General features: G+C 42.6%; 2 protein-coding genes across 2 annotated transcripts in view; both read left to right on the forward strand.

The window, feature by feature from the left end:
- The first annotated feature begins 2,236 nt into the window (after positions 1–2,236).
- On the forward strand, positions 2,237–4,165 carry LOC311127511 (putative protein PTGES3L). Its single transcript, XM_084159333.1, has 7 exons — positions 2,237–2,311; positions 2,530–2,643; positions 2,907–2,973; positions 3,139–3,240; positions 3,546–3,635; positions 3,729–3,791; positions 3,936–4,165. The coding sequence occupies exons 1-7, from the start codon at positions 2,271–2,273 to the stop codon at positions 3,942–3,944; spliced, it is 486 nt and encodes a 161-aa protein (XP_084015459.1). The 5' UTR covers positions 2,237–2,270; the 3' UTR covers positions 3,945–4,165.
- A 5,178-nt stretch (positions 4,166–9,343) lies between these two features.
- LOC311111561 (formin-like protein 1) overlaps positions 9,344–17,048 on the forward strand; it is a gene marked incomplete at its 5' end in the record, with an annotated part of 44,935 nt that continues 37,230 nt past the window's right edge. The window contains one exon of the mRNA XM_084154313.1: positions 9,344–9,502. Coding sequence (XP_084010439.1) covers positions 9,344–9,502 — 159 coding nt within the window. The remainder of the gene's footprint in view (positions 9,503–17,048) is intronic.

Genomic DNA, 17,048 nt, shown 5'->3' on the forward strand with positions numbered 1-17,048 from the left:
CAATCAAAACCGTTTAACCAGCAGAGTGCTTTCAAAAACCCATCCTTTACACAAGCCCCAATAGTATACAACCGCAGCCCCCCCTCCCCTCGATCACGACATCTTCATGCTTGTGTGACACTTTTGAATGTGGGTCAAAAGGGAAATAAAAGTATTATCAGAGTTTTTTCGCCCCTGCCTAACGGAGACCTCCTTGCTAGCTAGCAAGAGCGACACCGGTAGACGGTGTCCTTCGCTCCCGCCTGCCCTCACCGTCAGTAACAAAACTGCAGGAAAACAGTGCATGAAAGGTGGGAGCGAAGAACACAGTCTACCGTTCGCCCCTGCCTCACTCATGCTAGCTAGCTAACTAGCTAGCTTGCTAGTTAGTGATACTGTGTGCTAGCTTGCTAGTTAGCTAGCACACAGTGTTGCCCCCGTTGCCGACAGTTGGGGGGCAAAGGACACTGTCTACCGGTGTATGGCTAACTAGCTACCGTTGTGACCCCCCCCCCCCCTTCATCTGTGGGGATTATTGGCGGCTGGCATCCAACGTTATTGTCCATTAACGCCCCCTACTGTACTGGAGCGTCCCCGCCTCCCGCTTGTCCTAATTTATAAATTGACCAATATAGGTATAAAGAGGGGTTCCTGCAGATGCAGGAACGCCCCGAATTGCGGATAGCAATTGCACCCTTCTCACAAGCCCACTCATTTCCTTTCGCACACCCACTCCTTTCCACGCGCCCACTACTTTCCTTTTGACACACCCACTCGCCCATACTCCAGTCGCCATATTGGAATGCAGCTACCCCCTTCTCGTTCTTTTTGCAGCAAGAAATAGTGCTGCGTGCAACACATAAAAATGTAATATAACATTCAATTGAACGGAAACTGCTGTACTGAACGACCAGTTGAAAAACAGAGAGGGGTTGGGTTGTGGCTTCAAAATGCACCTCTGCCCTTTAAATACGTCAGTCATTGCTTCAAGCCACTCCCCGGCACACCCAAGGAACGGAGCAAATGTACCTCAAAGTCTGTTCAAAAGAATGTACAAGAACGTTTTGGGGAAACGTGTCGTTCAGTACAAGCCGTTCCGCAACGTAGCAAACGTTCAAGCGAACTGAACGCACCCCAGTAGCTAGCTAGCTAGCTAGGTCATGGCTAGAAGGGTTCCAACTTTTGTCAAATTAACAGAAAATGTTAATTTTTTTTGCATTTTAGATAACCCTAACCCTTTTCCTGACCTTAACCTAATTCTCCTAACCTGATACGTTAATTCTCATAACCTGCTGTTTAAATTCTTCTAATCTGCTACGAAAAGTCAAATCTGACGTTAATTTGACAAAAGCTGGATCCCTTCTAGCCATGACCAGCTAAGCTAGCAACTGTAGTATTTCTGATTTTCAACTTCTGCATTCAAAATAAAAGCTGCCAAACAGACTTTTCCCATGAGAATGGGTTCTTGCATTTACATTTACATTTTAGTCATTTAGCAGACGCTCTTATCTAGAGCGACTTACAGTTAGTGAGTGCATACATTTATTTATTTTAATTTTTCATACTGGCCCCCCTTTGGGAATTGAACCCACAACCCTGGCGTTGCAAACGCCATGCTCTACCAACTGAGCTACATCCCTGCCGGCCATTCCCTCCCCTACCCTGGACGACGCTGGGCCAATTGTGCGCCGCCCCATGGGTCTCCCGGTCGCGGCCGGCTACGACAGAGCCTGGATTTATTGAGACAACTTATGGAAATGCACTGAAATTCAAAATACAAGTACCCATGAATATGTAACAATGTCCCAAATGTTGTAGGCCTCTGGTGTGTGACTGGTGTGTGACTTTCTTCTATTTGTCTATTTGTATTCCAGTTCTGACCAATAATAAGCATATTGACAATAAGATCTTCAACCCTATTTAAAAATGGCAATACAATTAATCTGCCATTAAGAAATGAGGCAGCTATCAGTTTCTGTCTGTCTGCTGGCAAGCTTTCCAACTCCCTCCCCCATCCTCTTGAGTTCACAGAAGGTGGGGTGGTCCTGGAGTGAAAACCGAAAATGCCCCTTCTTTCCAGAGAGTTCTACTACAACCTATAGGGATAGGGAAGGGGAGGGGGGATATGTACCCCTAGCAGCTGATACCAGCTGATCTAAAAATAGTGCAGGTCCTAACAGATAGACTGCTAACTATTCTGAGTAGGCTACTTGCTCTCTCAGTCAACCTCAAAAGAACCATAAACGTCCAGGAGCATATTCTCTCCATAGAATCAACAAAGAACCAACAAGATGGCCATGTTACCAAAAAACCTTCCCAGACCAGAGGAGTGGTATGTATTGCTAAGAAGCAGTTTTCTAATTTGACAGACTAGGTTTACACACTAGCACTGTAAAATGAAGTTTCCAGTTCTCTTACCCCATGTGCTTTTAGTCAGTTGGTAGATCCCGTGTAAATTGGGCATATAATAAAATGGTATTTAGTGATTAGTCTGTTAACAAATGCAATATAACAAGATTTTCATGATGTTTTCTCTGTTTCTAACAATAGTCAAGGAGCACAGACTCTATGGTATGACAAGAAGAAATATGTCGCCATTAACTTCATGGTGCAAAACCCCAAGGATGTTGAGGTTGATATTCAGGATACTTATATAGTTTTAAGGTGAGTTTGATCAATTTGTAACCCTAAAGTGTGTGATCTAGCAAGTTGTGTTAGTCTAAATAGTGTCTAAATAGTGTGTGTGTGTGTGTGTGTGTGAGTGTGTGAATGTGTGAATGTGCATGTGCATGATTTCATAAACAGGCCTGTGTTATCACTCTATAATGATTGCTCTTACAAATAGTATATGTTATTATTGCAAAATGTTGCGTTATAGCCTACGTTTAATGACATTGTATGTCTCTGTGGATTTGTGTCTATGACAGTTGCAAAGACGTTGATGACAACAACATGTACAATCACATTTACTTTTACGACAAAGTAATGAAATTCGTAAGTATCAACATTTTCTTTCTCATATTAAAGTTAATTAGCTTCTCACAACTAACATAGAAAACAGTATGCTTCAATATTCAGCACAGTAATGTATTAAAAACCGGATACAAGTTACAGAGCATTATGGATACTGAGGTACATCATTGTGTATTTCTCTAACAGGACTCCCAAGTGAAAGTCTATGATCGCAGTATCCACGTCTTGATCAGGAAGGCTAAAGAAAATGTTGCATGGCCTCGTCTTCAGAAAGATGCCAATCTCAAGGTACTGGAACATTTGGTCTTCCGCTGAGAATAGTTAAGAGCAATGTAAGGGTGGACTAATGCTTCATGTGTTAAAGGTAGACTCAGCAATATGACATCATCATAAACGATTTGTGCCCTCCCTTGGGGCATGCTCACACTGGAAAGAGCCAATAGTCTTGGCTGATTTAAATTATGTTATTGTTTACTTCTGAAAGCAGAAAGTCACCATGCTATGCTATAATGCCGTCATATTACAGAGTCTACCTGATAGAATGTCTATCAACATGTTCTCTCTCTCTACCGTCATTATTCTGTCCCTTGTAGCCCAATTGGATGGGTGTAGACTTCGAAAACTGGAGAGACTGGGCGAACGAAGAGGATGAGGGAATGGCGGAGTACGAACAATATGTGGATGTAAGTGTAACTCTGCCAAATGGGCTTATGTCTATGTTTGAAGGTTTGCACATCTTACAGAGTGTGGCTTTAATTCATGGTTTTCCATTTTAGATGATTCAGGATATAGGGAACAAGAAAGGAGGGCCACCTGCGATGGATGATCTTGATGATCTGGTTAGTACAGCAAGAATCTACCTAGAACTCACCTAAAAGCTTTTTCCAACAGTCATTATTAGGGGCATATTTATTAGCCTACCTCTCACTTGTCTTTGTCAGCAAGTAAAGCGAGTTGATAAAAAGAGTTTGATCTTTTCACAGAGTGATTGAACATTTCTGAAGAGAGCCTTTCTCTGCGTTGGACGTGGATTGACTCATCAAAGCCATGTTGATGGATTTGATGTATTTCGCAATGATGGTTTGCTATGAATGTGATGCGAATTAATGCTGTGAATTGCTAAATGTGTTTTCACTGGTGATGTTTTCTGTGTAATTTAAATTTTTCTATTGAATGTGTTATTTATTAAATCAACTGAAGCATGGGCGTCATGCACCCCAAAAATCTGAGGGGGCACAAAGTACATGAGGATGGCTGGGGGGTGGTGGCCATAAGTTGGAGAATTGTGCATTTTTCCTGCAATCTAGAGCCATAATCATTATGTTTAATTAAATGTCAAACTATGTCAAATTTTCTGCATATCTAGGCATACCTCTTGAGCTGTCTGTATCCTCCTGACTGGTGGTTATTGTTTTAAAGAAACGAAATATGCTTCTCTGCATCTCTGCTAAAATCTGGGTAAAAGATTGAAAGGAATGTGTCTTATTCAGTATATTTAGTTATTGCTTGCTTTTCTAGTCTACCAACTTTGCCAGCAGGCATGCCAGCTAAGATAGTTAGACAAGCTAGACACTTGATTTATAGCCTGAAATGGCTTCTTGGTAGCTAGTTATGAGGTTGGGAGATTAGGAACCTATCTGGGCTAGCTAAAAACGAACTTCATAAAATTGCTAAGTGGCTAGTAGTATTACACAGAAAAAACAAACAAACAAAACATTAAAATAATTGTTTATTTATAAATGTTTTACCTCTTACTGCCGTGGGCTAAATCAGGGTCACACAGAGTGTTTCTTGGTAGTCTTAAACAAATCTACTTTGAAACAAAAGTATACACCTCAATATTACACTTTATATACATCACAGAAGACTGAAATATAACAAAATGGTTTGACATAGAAACACCAGATTTTCGGTGTTTAAAAAAATTATTTGTTTATTAATTATGAAATTCTGAAAAATATTAATAACATTCCACCCATGTGGCCACTAGAGGGCGCTTTGGTTATTCGACTGCAGAAAAGGGGCTACAAACAGGGCAGATCTGAGAGGGCATGTGCCCCTGTGCCCCCTATGGTCATGACGCCTCTGAACTGAAGTCTTGTTTACACTTAACTGTTATGTAATAATCTAGTTTATTGAAGCTTGAAATGTAACAGACACCCTATAGGCCAAAGAGTACATTAATTAATTGACTTAATCAATGAAATCTACATTTGAAAGGCAAACCTTCTGGATAAAAGCTGTGCAGTATAAACCTTTGCATACTGCTACTACTGATTTTTTTTTTTTAGCTCAAAACAACGTTTTTCTGTAGATAAGTTACAAAATAATTCTCTAAAGAGGGTGAATCCTCACTGCAGAAACAATAAATAGTGGGGAGAGCGCATCAATCTGGTCCATGCTGATTCTTTTAGTGCATTAAAATAATACCGTTTTTTTGCAGGCCATCTAATCATTTGGCCAGGTAAAAATGTATTTGAACGCACATTTCACGATCTGACATAATGGTAGCCTACCTTTTGGGCTTTACATTGGAGATTTGCAATTTATTTCATGATTCTAGGTCGATTGTTAAGCATTTTTAACGAAGAGACGTTTGGGAGCCAAATGTACCTGTTCTTCTATGTGAACGGAGCCAAAAGAGACAGCTCACAGAAAAGACTCGGAATGCCCATCACTACCTAATACCAGTAGGTGGCATCGTGGCACCCTTATGGTGTGCACTCTGAAAAGTGTATTTTATGGACATGGCCTGTGTGTACAACCTATTAAGGACTAATAACACCTCCAATGCTTATTGTATTAATAGCCAGACATTGTTGGGTAAGTCATCTGTTTTACATATTGTAACAATACATGGGCCACCATGTTTGAGTGGATATGCACTTTTAAACTTCTAAAGACTCTCGACAAGCAAGAACAAATCAATCATTTGTGTGATTGAAAAGCAGCCCATTCCAACAGAGACATTTAGATTGCTGTTTGAATTTTTATTCATTATTGATACATTCAGAGTCTTGTTTTGAAAAAGCTCAATCCATTTAATCTGCGTCTCATTAGGACACAATCTAAACTGATTGCAGTCCCCTATTGCATAGTTTTGAGTGGGATCAAAAACAAGTATTAGTGAGGTCATCACATGTGTAGTTCCTTACTCTGAAACAGTGACAATACTTTGGGAGGCTCTCTTTTCCCAATTAGCTGGCAACGGATGTTCAGAATCCATGGCTACATTGCACTAATCTTACGGACATACAGGTCATTCATTACAGATTGTTAAGGAATGTTAATGCAACGTTCAGATAGCTGTGTTCAGTGGCGTGTATTCATGGTTGCCAAGGGAATGATCAAGAAAAATGACCAAGAAAACCCCCAAAAAATGACCAAGAAAAAACAAAAAACATACAAAATAATGTATCTTTCCTCTCTCTGTGTTTTATACATTTCCTTCAATTCGCAAGAGGCTGATTGTAATGTATCTCAATGGAAAAAACGTCCAAGCGAACGAAACAGTGACCCTCTGTCTATGTATGTGTAGCCCATTTATGCTGTTTGGTCAAAAAGAGTATGACATTGTTGCTGCCCATAGCATTGAATGTAAGGGAAGCCAGCCAGCATTTGGCCTCCCTTGATATTTACAAAAAAAACGTATGATAGCCAATCAGCGTTGAGCTAAACTGAGTGAGCTCAGCTGTGAATGGACCTGGCGCACCAAATAAAAAGTGTCAAGGAAAGCCAGTTTGGATTTGGCTTCACACCAATCACATCATAACAAATAGCCACCACTATTCAGCTACCTGCTCCCCCTCCCTTCTGCTACTCCCAGTATGGACATTCTCTCCAGTCTTTACTCTGCCTCCACCCCAATGGACATTTATTTATTAATCACTGCTACAGTTGTTACGATGTAGTGCTATTTCTATTTCTGTATTTCTATATTTATTACAATTTTCATTACTTTATTGCAATTAGTCCTGCAATTAGTCCTGCAAGATGTTCACTGTACCCTGCAATCACACCTGCAACCCTGTACGTTTGACTAGTAAACACTCTGAATCTCTGAATCTGAATTCTTGAATCTCTGAATTAGAAACCAAACATAATTGACAGAAAACTAGAATTGTTGCATCTCGTTGTGCTGTTATCCTCCGGTGGCTAGCTTGTAAAATTGTCCCTAGTTAGGCTAGAGAGCAAGTATTTTAGCCAGGTAGCCTATGATAACAAAAACTAAAAGTGTGTACTGTATGACAGTCATGGACCGTTTAAGCAACATGAAAGAGGCGGATGGCATTGGGTGAGTGAACATATTTTTTGTACTTGCACGCACACACACACACACACACACACACACACACACACACACACACACACACACACACACGGAAATCACTACCATGGACAGCCTCATCATATTTAGCTTACATTGATTGGACTAAATAGTTTTTGGTATCTTTTAGTTGTCACTGTATTAGACTAAGCATAGGTGATTACAACAACGCAATTATCACAACACATAGGTTGTAATATGGCTTTTTTTTCCTGGCTTGGCTTCCCCAGTGATTTTACCCACGCACCGCTACAGGCTGTGTTCCCCCAAGTCTTATTCAGTTGCCCAAAATGCCATCATGTCATTGGATTTAGGTTTAAGGTTGGGTGAAAAAATGACAAAATTCTCTAACGTTGATGACTTTTTTCAAATCCAATTAGTTTTCCACGTTGAATCAATGTCATCACATTGCTTCCAAGTAATACGCCTTTCAGTAACACACCAGTCACTATAGTGGTAAGCCAGGTCCCAATGCCTGGATCATTAGCTGCCCTATCCCTACCATGAGCAGCACCTAGTACAGGTATCAACAGTTATGTCACTGCTATAGAACTTATGACTCTGATTAAACCTTGATCCTGTTTTGAGTTACACATTAGCTAACCTCACATCATGGGGCTGTTTTTATAGACTTTGGGCATTATGAGATTTCCAATGATGTAATACACTAGTCTAAATAAGGCTTTGATCCAAATTAGATCATGTTCAACAAGCTTACATTTACATTTTAGTAATTTAGCAGATGCTCTTATCCAGAGCGACTTACAGTAGTGAGTGCATACTTTTTCATACTGGTCCCCCGTGGGAATCAAACCCACAACCGTGGCATTGCAAGCGCCATGCTCTACCAACTGAGCCACATGGGACCTGTAGAAGCTGTAGAAGTAATGCAGTACCTCCATTGAACCTCTGGCAAGGCAGGCTTCAACTTATTACTGCAACAGAACATTCCCTTGTTATTTTATTCAGCTCACATGTAGGCTAAAATCACAAAATAAATTGAATAGAAGTTTATACAGGACTCTGACCTTTTGGAAATGTTAAAGAGTCAATGCTGGACTTGTAGCACCCACTGTAAGACATTTGCATTGAAGACAACTGTTTGTCATTGAAGGGAAGGATGTTTTCTCTCCATCTCATTATGTTCTTCTTCCTCGGTCTCTGTAATAAAACACACCACAGAGTCTCTGGGTTTGAGAAGTCGACTGTAACTGTACATGGAGGCACTAGGACCAAGGAAACACCATCACTCTCCACTCCCTCTCTTTCCCTCCCTCTCTCTCTCTCTCTGGAAGAGCTGCCTATGCTGCTGTTGCCTCGCCTCTCTGTCTGTCCCTGCTTGGGATGATAGAGTAGTTGGCTGTGGACCTCTGCCTCCTTGTCCTCTTCTCTCCTCCTCCGTTATGACTACCAAGAGACCGGTCATCCCCAGCATCGTGTGTGGACACCAGCCAGAAGAGATTTGCCCCCACCTCCTACCTATAAGACCCCCCAGGTCTCTTTGCCAGCTATTGCTGCCACTCAGGAACTAGGGTACACTGCATAGGAGTTTTTGCACCTCTCCTTCACAGAACGACGCAGGAGCTCTACCGTTTAAAAAAAAGGTTTTTTCTTCTCACTTTTCATTCTTTCTTTTTCTGTTTGAGGCTTCTCTGCAGTTGTGGTAGGACTAGGAAGGTCACGCTCAAACTCTCCTTTCTCCACCGTCTTTCTCTTTCACTCTCCCTCTATCTCTTGAAGGTTGTTCATGGCGCACAGGGACATTACTGACGGGTCTGAGTCATTTTGCATCACCACTTCCCCTGTCTGAGAGGATGAAGGAGTAGGAACATTGGAGAAGATGATTCTTTGGGCTGGCCTGCTTCCCCTGTTCTCAACGGTTGCCAGTCAATGCCACATGGAGTCTCATCTCAACAGGAAAAGTAGTGGAAGGATAAGTTTTGTTCACCACAACATTTGAGTTCCAGTGCTGTCTTTACTGTGGAGTCGGACTGGACTCCTGTGGGATTACTAGGGTTCGTGTCTATGTGGAAGTAGCTGTGGAGTACCTGGCTCTGTGCAATCATGGGCAATGCGGCTGGGAGTATGGAGTTTCCAATGGGGAAGGAGGGGAAGACAGTGTCGGCCCCCCCAGGCTCAGGGACCCCCCAGAAACAGGCGGCGGGGCCCAAGCTTCCCATGCCTGCCGAGGAGGAGTTAGAGGAGCGCTTCAATGTGGTGCTGGTGAGTCACACACACACACACACACACACACACACACACACACACACACACACACACATTCTCTTTTACACACTCCTATACAGAAACTACACAATACAACACAATACAAAGAAACAAAGAATGCTGAACATTTTGAAAATGTGCACATCCCCAGGACAGGCTTATCAACGAGCAGGGTACATAAAGTGACTGTGGAAAGATAAATAAGAATTCCTTTATTCTCTGGTTTACAGTAGTATTGAGTTCGTTGTATGGTCAGTTGGGAATGGATAAAGAGGAAGTTCTAATCCATATTTGCAGTGGAAACGGTATAATAAAAGTTAGCCATATACAAATATTACACCACATTAACTTTAAGCCTGTGACATACGGTTTATTTTTTTATTCAAGTTTGCAGTGAAAAGTTATTCATGAATCTCCTAATCCCAATTAGTTGTACAATTTCACTTTCATAACTTTAGTTTTGGTTTGTTATATCTACTACTGTAGTATTACATCATTAGACAATCCACTTTTTAAAAGATGGCTCCATCAAAATCACCACAGTAAAATTAACAGTAAATCCAGCCATTCACCTCCTAACCACCTAACACTATTACTCGATGATAATTCCTTGATTGATGACAAGTTGGACATTCCTCGACTCCATAACTTGCATTTCCTCTCACTCCCTTCACTGGGCCTATTGGTCATCTGTGATGAGTGTGATAGAAGGAGTCAGGCGCAGGAGGGGAATCACCAAATGCAGAGTTTATTCCGTCGTACACAAATAGCGCTGGATAGCGACAAACAAAACAGGTACAGGGGAAAATCTACCCTGGCAATACAAGGTAACGGTAGCTCCAACAATAACAGGCACAGGGGAAATATCTACCCCGGCAATAACAATGTACGAGTAGCTCCACCGAGCTACACAACTCTCACAAATAAACAATCACCCACAAGGACAAAGGGGGCAGATGGAACACTTATACACTGACTAATGAGGGGATAAGAACCAGGTGTGTGTGATTGACAAGACAAGACAAATGGAATGATGAATAATGGAGCGGCAGTGGCTAGTAAGCCAGTGACGACGAACGCTGAAGCCTGCCCGAACAAGGAGGGGAGGCAGCCTCGGCGGAAGTCGGGACATCCTCGGTCTGTAAAATCATCTTATAGGGCCAGGCTGTGACTGAACAACTGGTGTTGACAGCCAAAAACCAATTGAGTCTACATATTTCTCCCTGATATCTCAGCTATGTTTGATATGTTGCCCAGTGTGGTCAGTGCCATGACAGGCCTATTACATTTCATGCATTCTTCTTTTTAATCTCTCACACATCTATCTCCTTTACAGGTGCATTAGAGTGCGATGAGTATTAGATTGACGATGACTGCCGCATCCTCATTCCAGACCTATTTGTTTGCCCTGTAGATTTGCGTCATAGATATAGAACCAAATAGATGGCAAAAGAGAAGACAGCTGCCTGACTTTGTGTCCTTAGAAAACCTACCCACAATGTCAGTTTAACATTCTGATATAGGCTAACTTGGTTAACTAGACTTATTCATAGACATTACATCAGTGATCAATTACTAGTAGCACAGTAGTTGGTTCGTGCACATGTCAATCAATGTGCAATTGCAGCTGCCAGATGACACTGACATTCATACTATGATATTGATACATGTCAGTCTCATGGTTAGTGTTACTCGGTCGAAATCAATGTCTGGTCCTGTAATTCAAAGCAGTGTAGAATGCGATTAACTTACTGGACAGAAATTATATCTGAAAATGGTGTTGCTGAGAGGAATGTGTGTGTCATTCTGGTCACAGTCAGATCTTTGTCAGGAACTTATCTCTATTACCTGAGTCATACCACCACATGAGGATGATATGTGGCCTTTAGCTTGTTAGCCAAGTGACTCACCATGTAGGAGACATGCTTACACTGCTTATTATCTTCAGGAAAATAACACTTTTTTCTTCATTTTATTTTTTTGCCTTTTTTGGCTTGTTGAGAGAAAGTATTCACAATATTGCTTAGCATACTTCTATCCAATTCTCTCAGAACCCCACAAGTGCATAGGGGGTATAATGGCTAGGTTCGATTTGGGATTCGGCTTTGGAGAGAGGTAGATACCTTGTGAGAAGAACTCAGAACTATGTGGAACAAGGCTATACGCTTAACTACCGGTATGTGCTTCTTACCCATTGGTCTCTGTCAACCACGTTTGATTTGCTTGGATAAAGCTGTGTTGTTCCACAAAATGAGTGCCTTTTGCGTCCCTTTGATACTGTATTTTAAGTTGAAATTGTGCACCAATATTGCATTTTAAAAGCCTGTAATATAGACCACATGGAGAATTCAATCAATGTGATTTTTAATATGAATAAAGACTTGCTAAAGTGCCAACATTCAGCATTTTGACATGTCCCTCCGTGCACCCACTGTGACTTTCAGGAAGATTTTAACCCACTTAACCCTAACATGTTTTTTTATAATCTGAAGATTATTATTTATTTCATGTGATTAGTGATTCATTTACATCTGTCCCTCATTTTAAGGTCAAAACTGTTACGTGAACTGAACTCTCTTTTTATAATGGTGAAACTATTCCTTTTTAAATATTTTCAAAATAAACATTGAACATCTAATGGTCAAATCATAGTGTAGAAGCAGGTAAGCTGGTTCTACTCTTTTTGGCCATTTGCTGGTGTTGAGTGGGTTGAGCAAAACACGTCAACCCTGTTAACCATAGATAGACAGGCGCGAAATGTTTTAACAATTTCTGTTTTTTTTGTGAAACTTGCATTCAGTTGCCACTCCCTGTTGCACACAATAAGCTTCTAATCTCCCTGTCACAAGGGGATTCATGGCTGATTTAAAATGAAATCATGAACCCTGTTACGGTCAACGCTGTTACGATCAACCCTGTTACGATCAACCCTGTTACTTTATTTGGCACTTTAAATGGGAAAACATGTTTTTTATGAAGTTGAACATGTGCTCTTTATGACAGAATGTTACAAATATTGTTTTACCAAGTTACACCTCTCAAAGGCACCGAATTGGTGGAACAACCCAAATATTTGATTGTTCATGGGCAATTCATTTCTAAGTTCAACAAACCATACAACTCTATGCACAATGACTACTTTTAACAATTGACACTGAACATTTTACAAAAACACATTTACTGGAAGAACTGTGCAGATGCAAAGTTCGGTAACAGAATTTCTGTAAAATCTCCCTCAGTTTTTTGTGTCCACGTTTTCCAAACACTTAAATATCTGCTCCGAATTAAGATTCAATGATGTCTGCAGAAAGAATGGGGTGTCAGCTATGACATGACACATTGACTTTGAAAAAACTATTTTGGTTATTGAACTACAGTAAGTGAAGTGGATTTACACCTGGTAACGAAATTGCGGTAATGGAATTTCATCATGTACTACATAGAAATGCATAATTATGGATATGAATGTCATTCTCTTCATGGTGATGTATCCTAAATAGATACACAAAGGTATAAATATGCAATATCCTCCTTTGCATATTTGGGTATTATTCTACACACTGGCTATTATTTTAATGCGCTCTGCCCCCAAACAAGACCAAATTTGGTTGGTTTGGACCAGACCAAATCTGAACCAATCAAATGTTTCAGAAGTTTGGACATCAAAGTACAGCACAGTAGAGCTCAGTAGAGTACAGTACAGCACAGCACAGCACAGCACAGAACAGAACAGAGTAAAGTTCAAGACAGTATAATACAGTATATTATAGTGTACTCAACTCTAGTGTGCTCTACTGTGTACTGTACTGAACTATAGTCTACTTTCCTTTACTGTACTCTGCTGTGCTGTGCTGTGCTGTACTGTACTGTGCTGTCCAAACTTGTGAACACAACTGTGGATTGTGACTACTATGATTTCCCATTGTAGCCAATTCAATTGCAGAAATTCTGCTTCCGATTTTGGTAACGGAATTTTAAGTTTTAATTACTTATTCATTCATAAACAAAATGGATATCAGTAAAAAATACTATAACTAATTGATCAAATCAAATCAAATCAAATCAAATCAAATCAAATTGTATTGGTCACATGCGCCGAATACAACAGGTGCAGACATTACAGTGAAATGCTTGCTTACAGCCCTTAACTAACAGTGCATTTATTTTTAACAAAAAAAGTAAAAATAAAACAACAAAAAAAAAGTGTTGAGAAAAAAAGTAAAATAAAATAACAGTAGGGGGGCTATATATACAGGGGGGTACCGGTGCAGAGTCAATGTGCGGGGGCACCGGCTAGTTGAGATAGTTGAAGTAATATGTACATGTGGGTAGATTTAAAGTGACTATGCATAAATAATTAACAGAGTAGCAGCAGCGTAAAAAGGATGGGGTGGGGGGGGCAGTGCAAATAGTCCGGGTAGCCATGATTAGCTGTTCAGGAGTCTTATGGCTTGGGGGTAGAAGCTGTTGAGAAGTCTTTTGGACCTAGACTTGGCACTCCGGTACCGCTTGCCATGCGGTAGAAGGGAGAACAGTCTATGACTAGGGTGGCTGGAGTCTTTGACAATTTTGAGGGCCTTCCTCTGACACCGCCTGGTATAGAGGTCCTGGATGGCAGGAAGCTTGGCCCCAGTGATGTACTGGGCCGTACGCACTACCCTCTGTAGTGCCTTGCGGTCGGAGGCCAAGCAGTTGCCATACCAGGCGGTGATGCAACCAGTCAGGATGCTCTCGATGGTGCAGCTGTAGAATTTTTTGAGGATCTGAGGACCCATGCCAAATCTTTTCAGTCTCCTGAGGGGGAATAGGCTTTGTCGTGCCCTCTTCACGACTGTCTTGGTGTGTTTGGACCATGATAGTTCGTTGGTGATGTGGACACCAAGGAACTTGAAGCTCTCAACCTGTTCCACTACAGCCCCGTCGATGAGAATGGGGGCGTGCTCAGTCCTCTTTTTTTTCCTGTAGTCCACAATCATCTCCTTTGTCTTGGTCACATTGAGGGAGAGGTTGTTGTCCTGGCACCACACGGCCAGGTCTCTGACCTCCTCCCTATAGGCTGTATCATCGTTGTCGGTGATCAGGCCTACCACTGTTGTGTCGTCGGCAAACTTAATGATGGTGTTGGAGTCGTGCCTGGCCATGCAGTCATGGGTGAACAGAGAGTACAGGAGGGGACTGAGCACGCACCCCTGAGGGGCCCCCGTGTTGAGGATCAGTGTGGCAGATGTGTTGTTACCTACCCTTACCACCTGGGGGCGGCCCGTCAGGAAGTCCAGGATCCAGTTGCAGAGGGAGGTGTTTAGTCCCAGGATCCTTAGCTTAGTGATGAGCTTAGAGGGCACTATGGTGTTGAATGCTGAGCTGTAGTCAATTAATAGCATTCTCACGTAGCTATTACTTCTGCGAACTTTCATTATCCTCCCTCGTCATGAGGGAGAGAAATTGGAAAATATCATAAAGATACGTTTCTTAAATTTACAGAAGGCTGAACATTTTCTCTAAAAATAAAAATACTGTAAGTATTGATATTAGTTGGTAGGGGTCTTTACTTCAGCAATACTGTGTTTTGATGTATTTCTAATGCCTTTTAAGACTTTTTCTGGTAGAGGTTTTCTAAGACCCCTTTTCCATCTGTTTGACCAGAAATCAAAGCCTTTGCTTACTCCTAATTTTTAGGCTGGAAAATGGTTGAAAATCTACACAACATAGACTCAGCTTTCATTTGAGACCCAATTCGACATGTTCCTACGAACTTCACGTTGGTGCTAATGGGTCCTTTTACATGGAAATTACCTAATTTGCTTTCATTTACATGCATGTACTGCCTATCTTCTACCCTCAGTTCCAGTGAAGACTGTTTGTAGGCTACACTGAGAATTCACCCAAAAGCCTTTTTCTTGTGCACAGGCAACTCCCAGCCCAAGTTTGCTCTATAACTTAATATGACTCCAATCAAATGAAAGAGTGTACGTTATAGAACACCTTGCCTGGTAATTCATAGAAGTCCATAATTTACATAAACTGTTAAATAGGCAGTTGAATAAATGCATTGTTTTGCTCCATAACTCATACCTGGGATATGAGCAGATTCCTACTGAGGTTTAATATGTGGTGGGTATATTATTGAATGTCATCACTCCATACATGATTGAATTGCTATATGATTTACAGGCAGTGTACTCTAACCGTACAGTTCATGTCTAACTCATTGGTTTTCATGATTCAGAGGCAGGGAGGGATATCTAGAGGTGGGGGGTGGGGGGGCTAGGGCAGTACGGGGACCAGCTAGGGCAGTGGGGGGGGGCAGCTAGGGCAGTATGGGGGGCAGCTAGGGCAGTAGGGGGCAGCTAGGGCAGTAAGGGGGAAGCTAGGGTAGTATGGGGGGCAGCTAGGGCAGTACGGGGGGCAGCTAGGGCAGTATGGGGACCAGCTAGGGCAGTGGGGGGGGGGCAGCTAGGGCAGTATGGGGGGCAGCTAGGGCAGTATGGGGGGCAGCTAGGGCAGTATGGTGGGGCAGCTAGGGCAGTACGGGGACCAGCTAGGGCAGTGGGGGGGGGGCAGCTAGGGCAGTATGGGGGGCAGCTAGGGCAGTATGGGGGGGCAGCTAGGGAAGTACAGGGACCAGCTAGGACAGTGGGGGGGGGGCAGCTAGGGCAGTATGGGGGGCAGCTAGGGCAGTAGGGGGCAGCTAGGGCAGTAAGGGAGAAGCTAGGGTAGTATGGGGGGCATCTAGGGCAGTATGGGGGGGCAGCTAGGGCAGTAGGGGGGCAGCTAGGGCAGTAAGGGGGGCAGCTAGGGCAGTAAGGGGGGCAGCTAGGGCAGTAGGGGGCAGCTAGGGCAGTAGGGGGAAGCTAGGGTAGTATGGGGGCAGCTAGGGCAGTATGGGGGGCAGCTAGGGCAGTAGGGGGCAGCTAGGGCAGTAAGGAGGGGGCAGCTAGGGCAGCATGGGGGGGGGGCAGCTAGGGCAGTAGGGGGCAGCTAGGGCAGTATGGGGGGCCAGCTAGGAATAAAACACTGGTCTGGAGTGAGGTCTAGAGTTGTTGTTGTAATGAATCAACTTGGCAGGTGTCAAGGCTCAAGGGCTTTGCATACATCCGGAGCCAGCTGATGTGCTGTCAAACCAGGGTGGACTTCCCTGTGTGTGTGTGTGTGTGTGTGTGTGTGTATGTGTGTGTGTGTGTGTGTGCGTGCGTGTTATAACATGCGTATAAGCATGTATGCGCGTGTTACATGTGCTATAGGATTCAACATCATATTAGTACACATAAGCACACATGTTCCTCTGTACGAGAATGTGCCCTTTTTTGCTATATCACTCTATCGTGGAGAGAACACTAAAGACAGATCGTCCCCCTACATCACACCCCCCTCCCCTCCACACACACCCTTACCCGACACCCACGGACCCACCCCCTCTTCATCTAATGCTGAGTGTGCATAGCAAATCTCTGATGTGCCAAACGTCCTACTCTGGCTGCATTCCGAGCAGGCTGGTTGGTATGCAGGGAACCCTGTACATCTAGATCTACAGATGAAGACGTTA

The sequence above is a fragment of the Coregonus lavaretus genome, assembly GCF_964263955.1.
Source record: "Coregonus lavaretus genome assembly, chromosome: 1".
Classification (NCBI taxonomy): domain Eukaryota; kingdom Metazoa; phylum Chordata; class Actinopteri; order Salmoniformes; family Salmonidae; genus Coregonus; species Coregonus lavaretus.

What these genes read in the sequence shown, in the direction of transcription:
- LOC311127511 (XM_084159333.1), top strand. Translation starts at nt 2,271, where the DNA reads ATGGCCATGTTACCAAAAAACCTTCCCAGACCAGAGGAGTG. An exon ending in AGAAAGATGCCAATCTCAAG is followed by an intron (nt 3,241 to 3,545) that starts GTACTGGAACAT and finishes TGTCCCTTGTAG; the next exon opens with CCCAATTGGATGGGTGTAGA. An exon ending in AGTACGAACAATATGTGGAT is followed by an intron (nt 3,636 to 3,728) that starts GTAAGTGTAACT and finishes TTTCCATTTTAG; the next exon opens with ATGATTCAGGATATAGGGAA.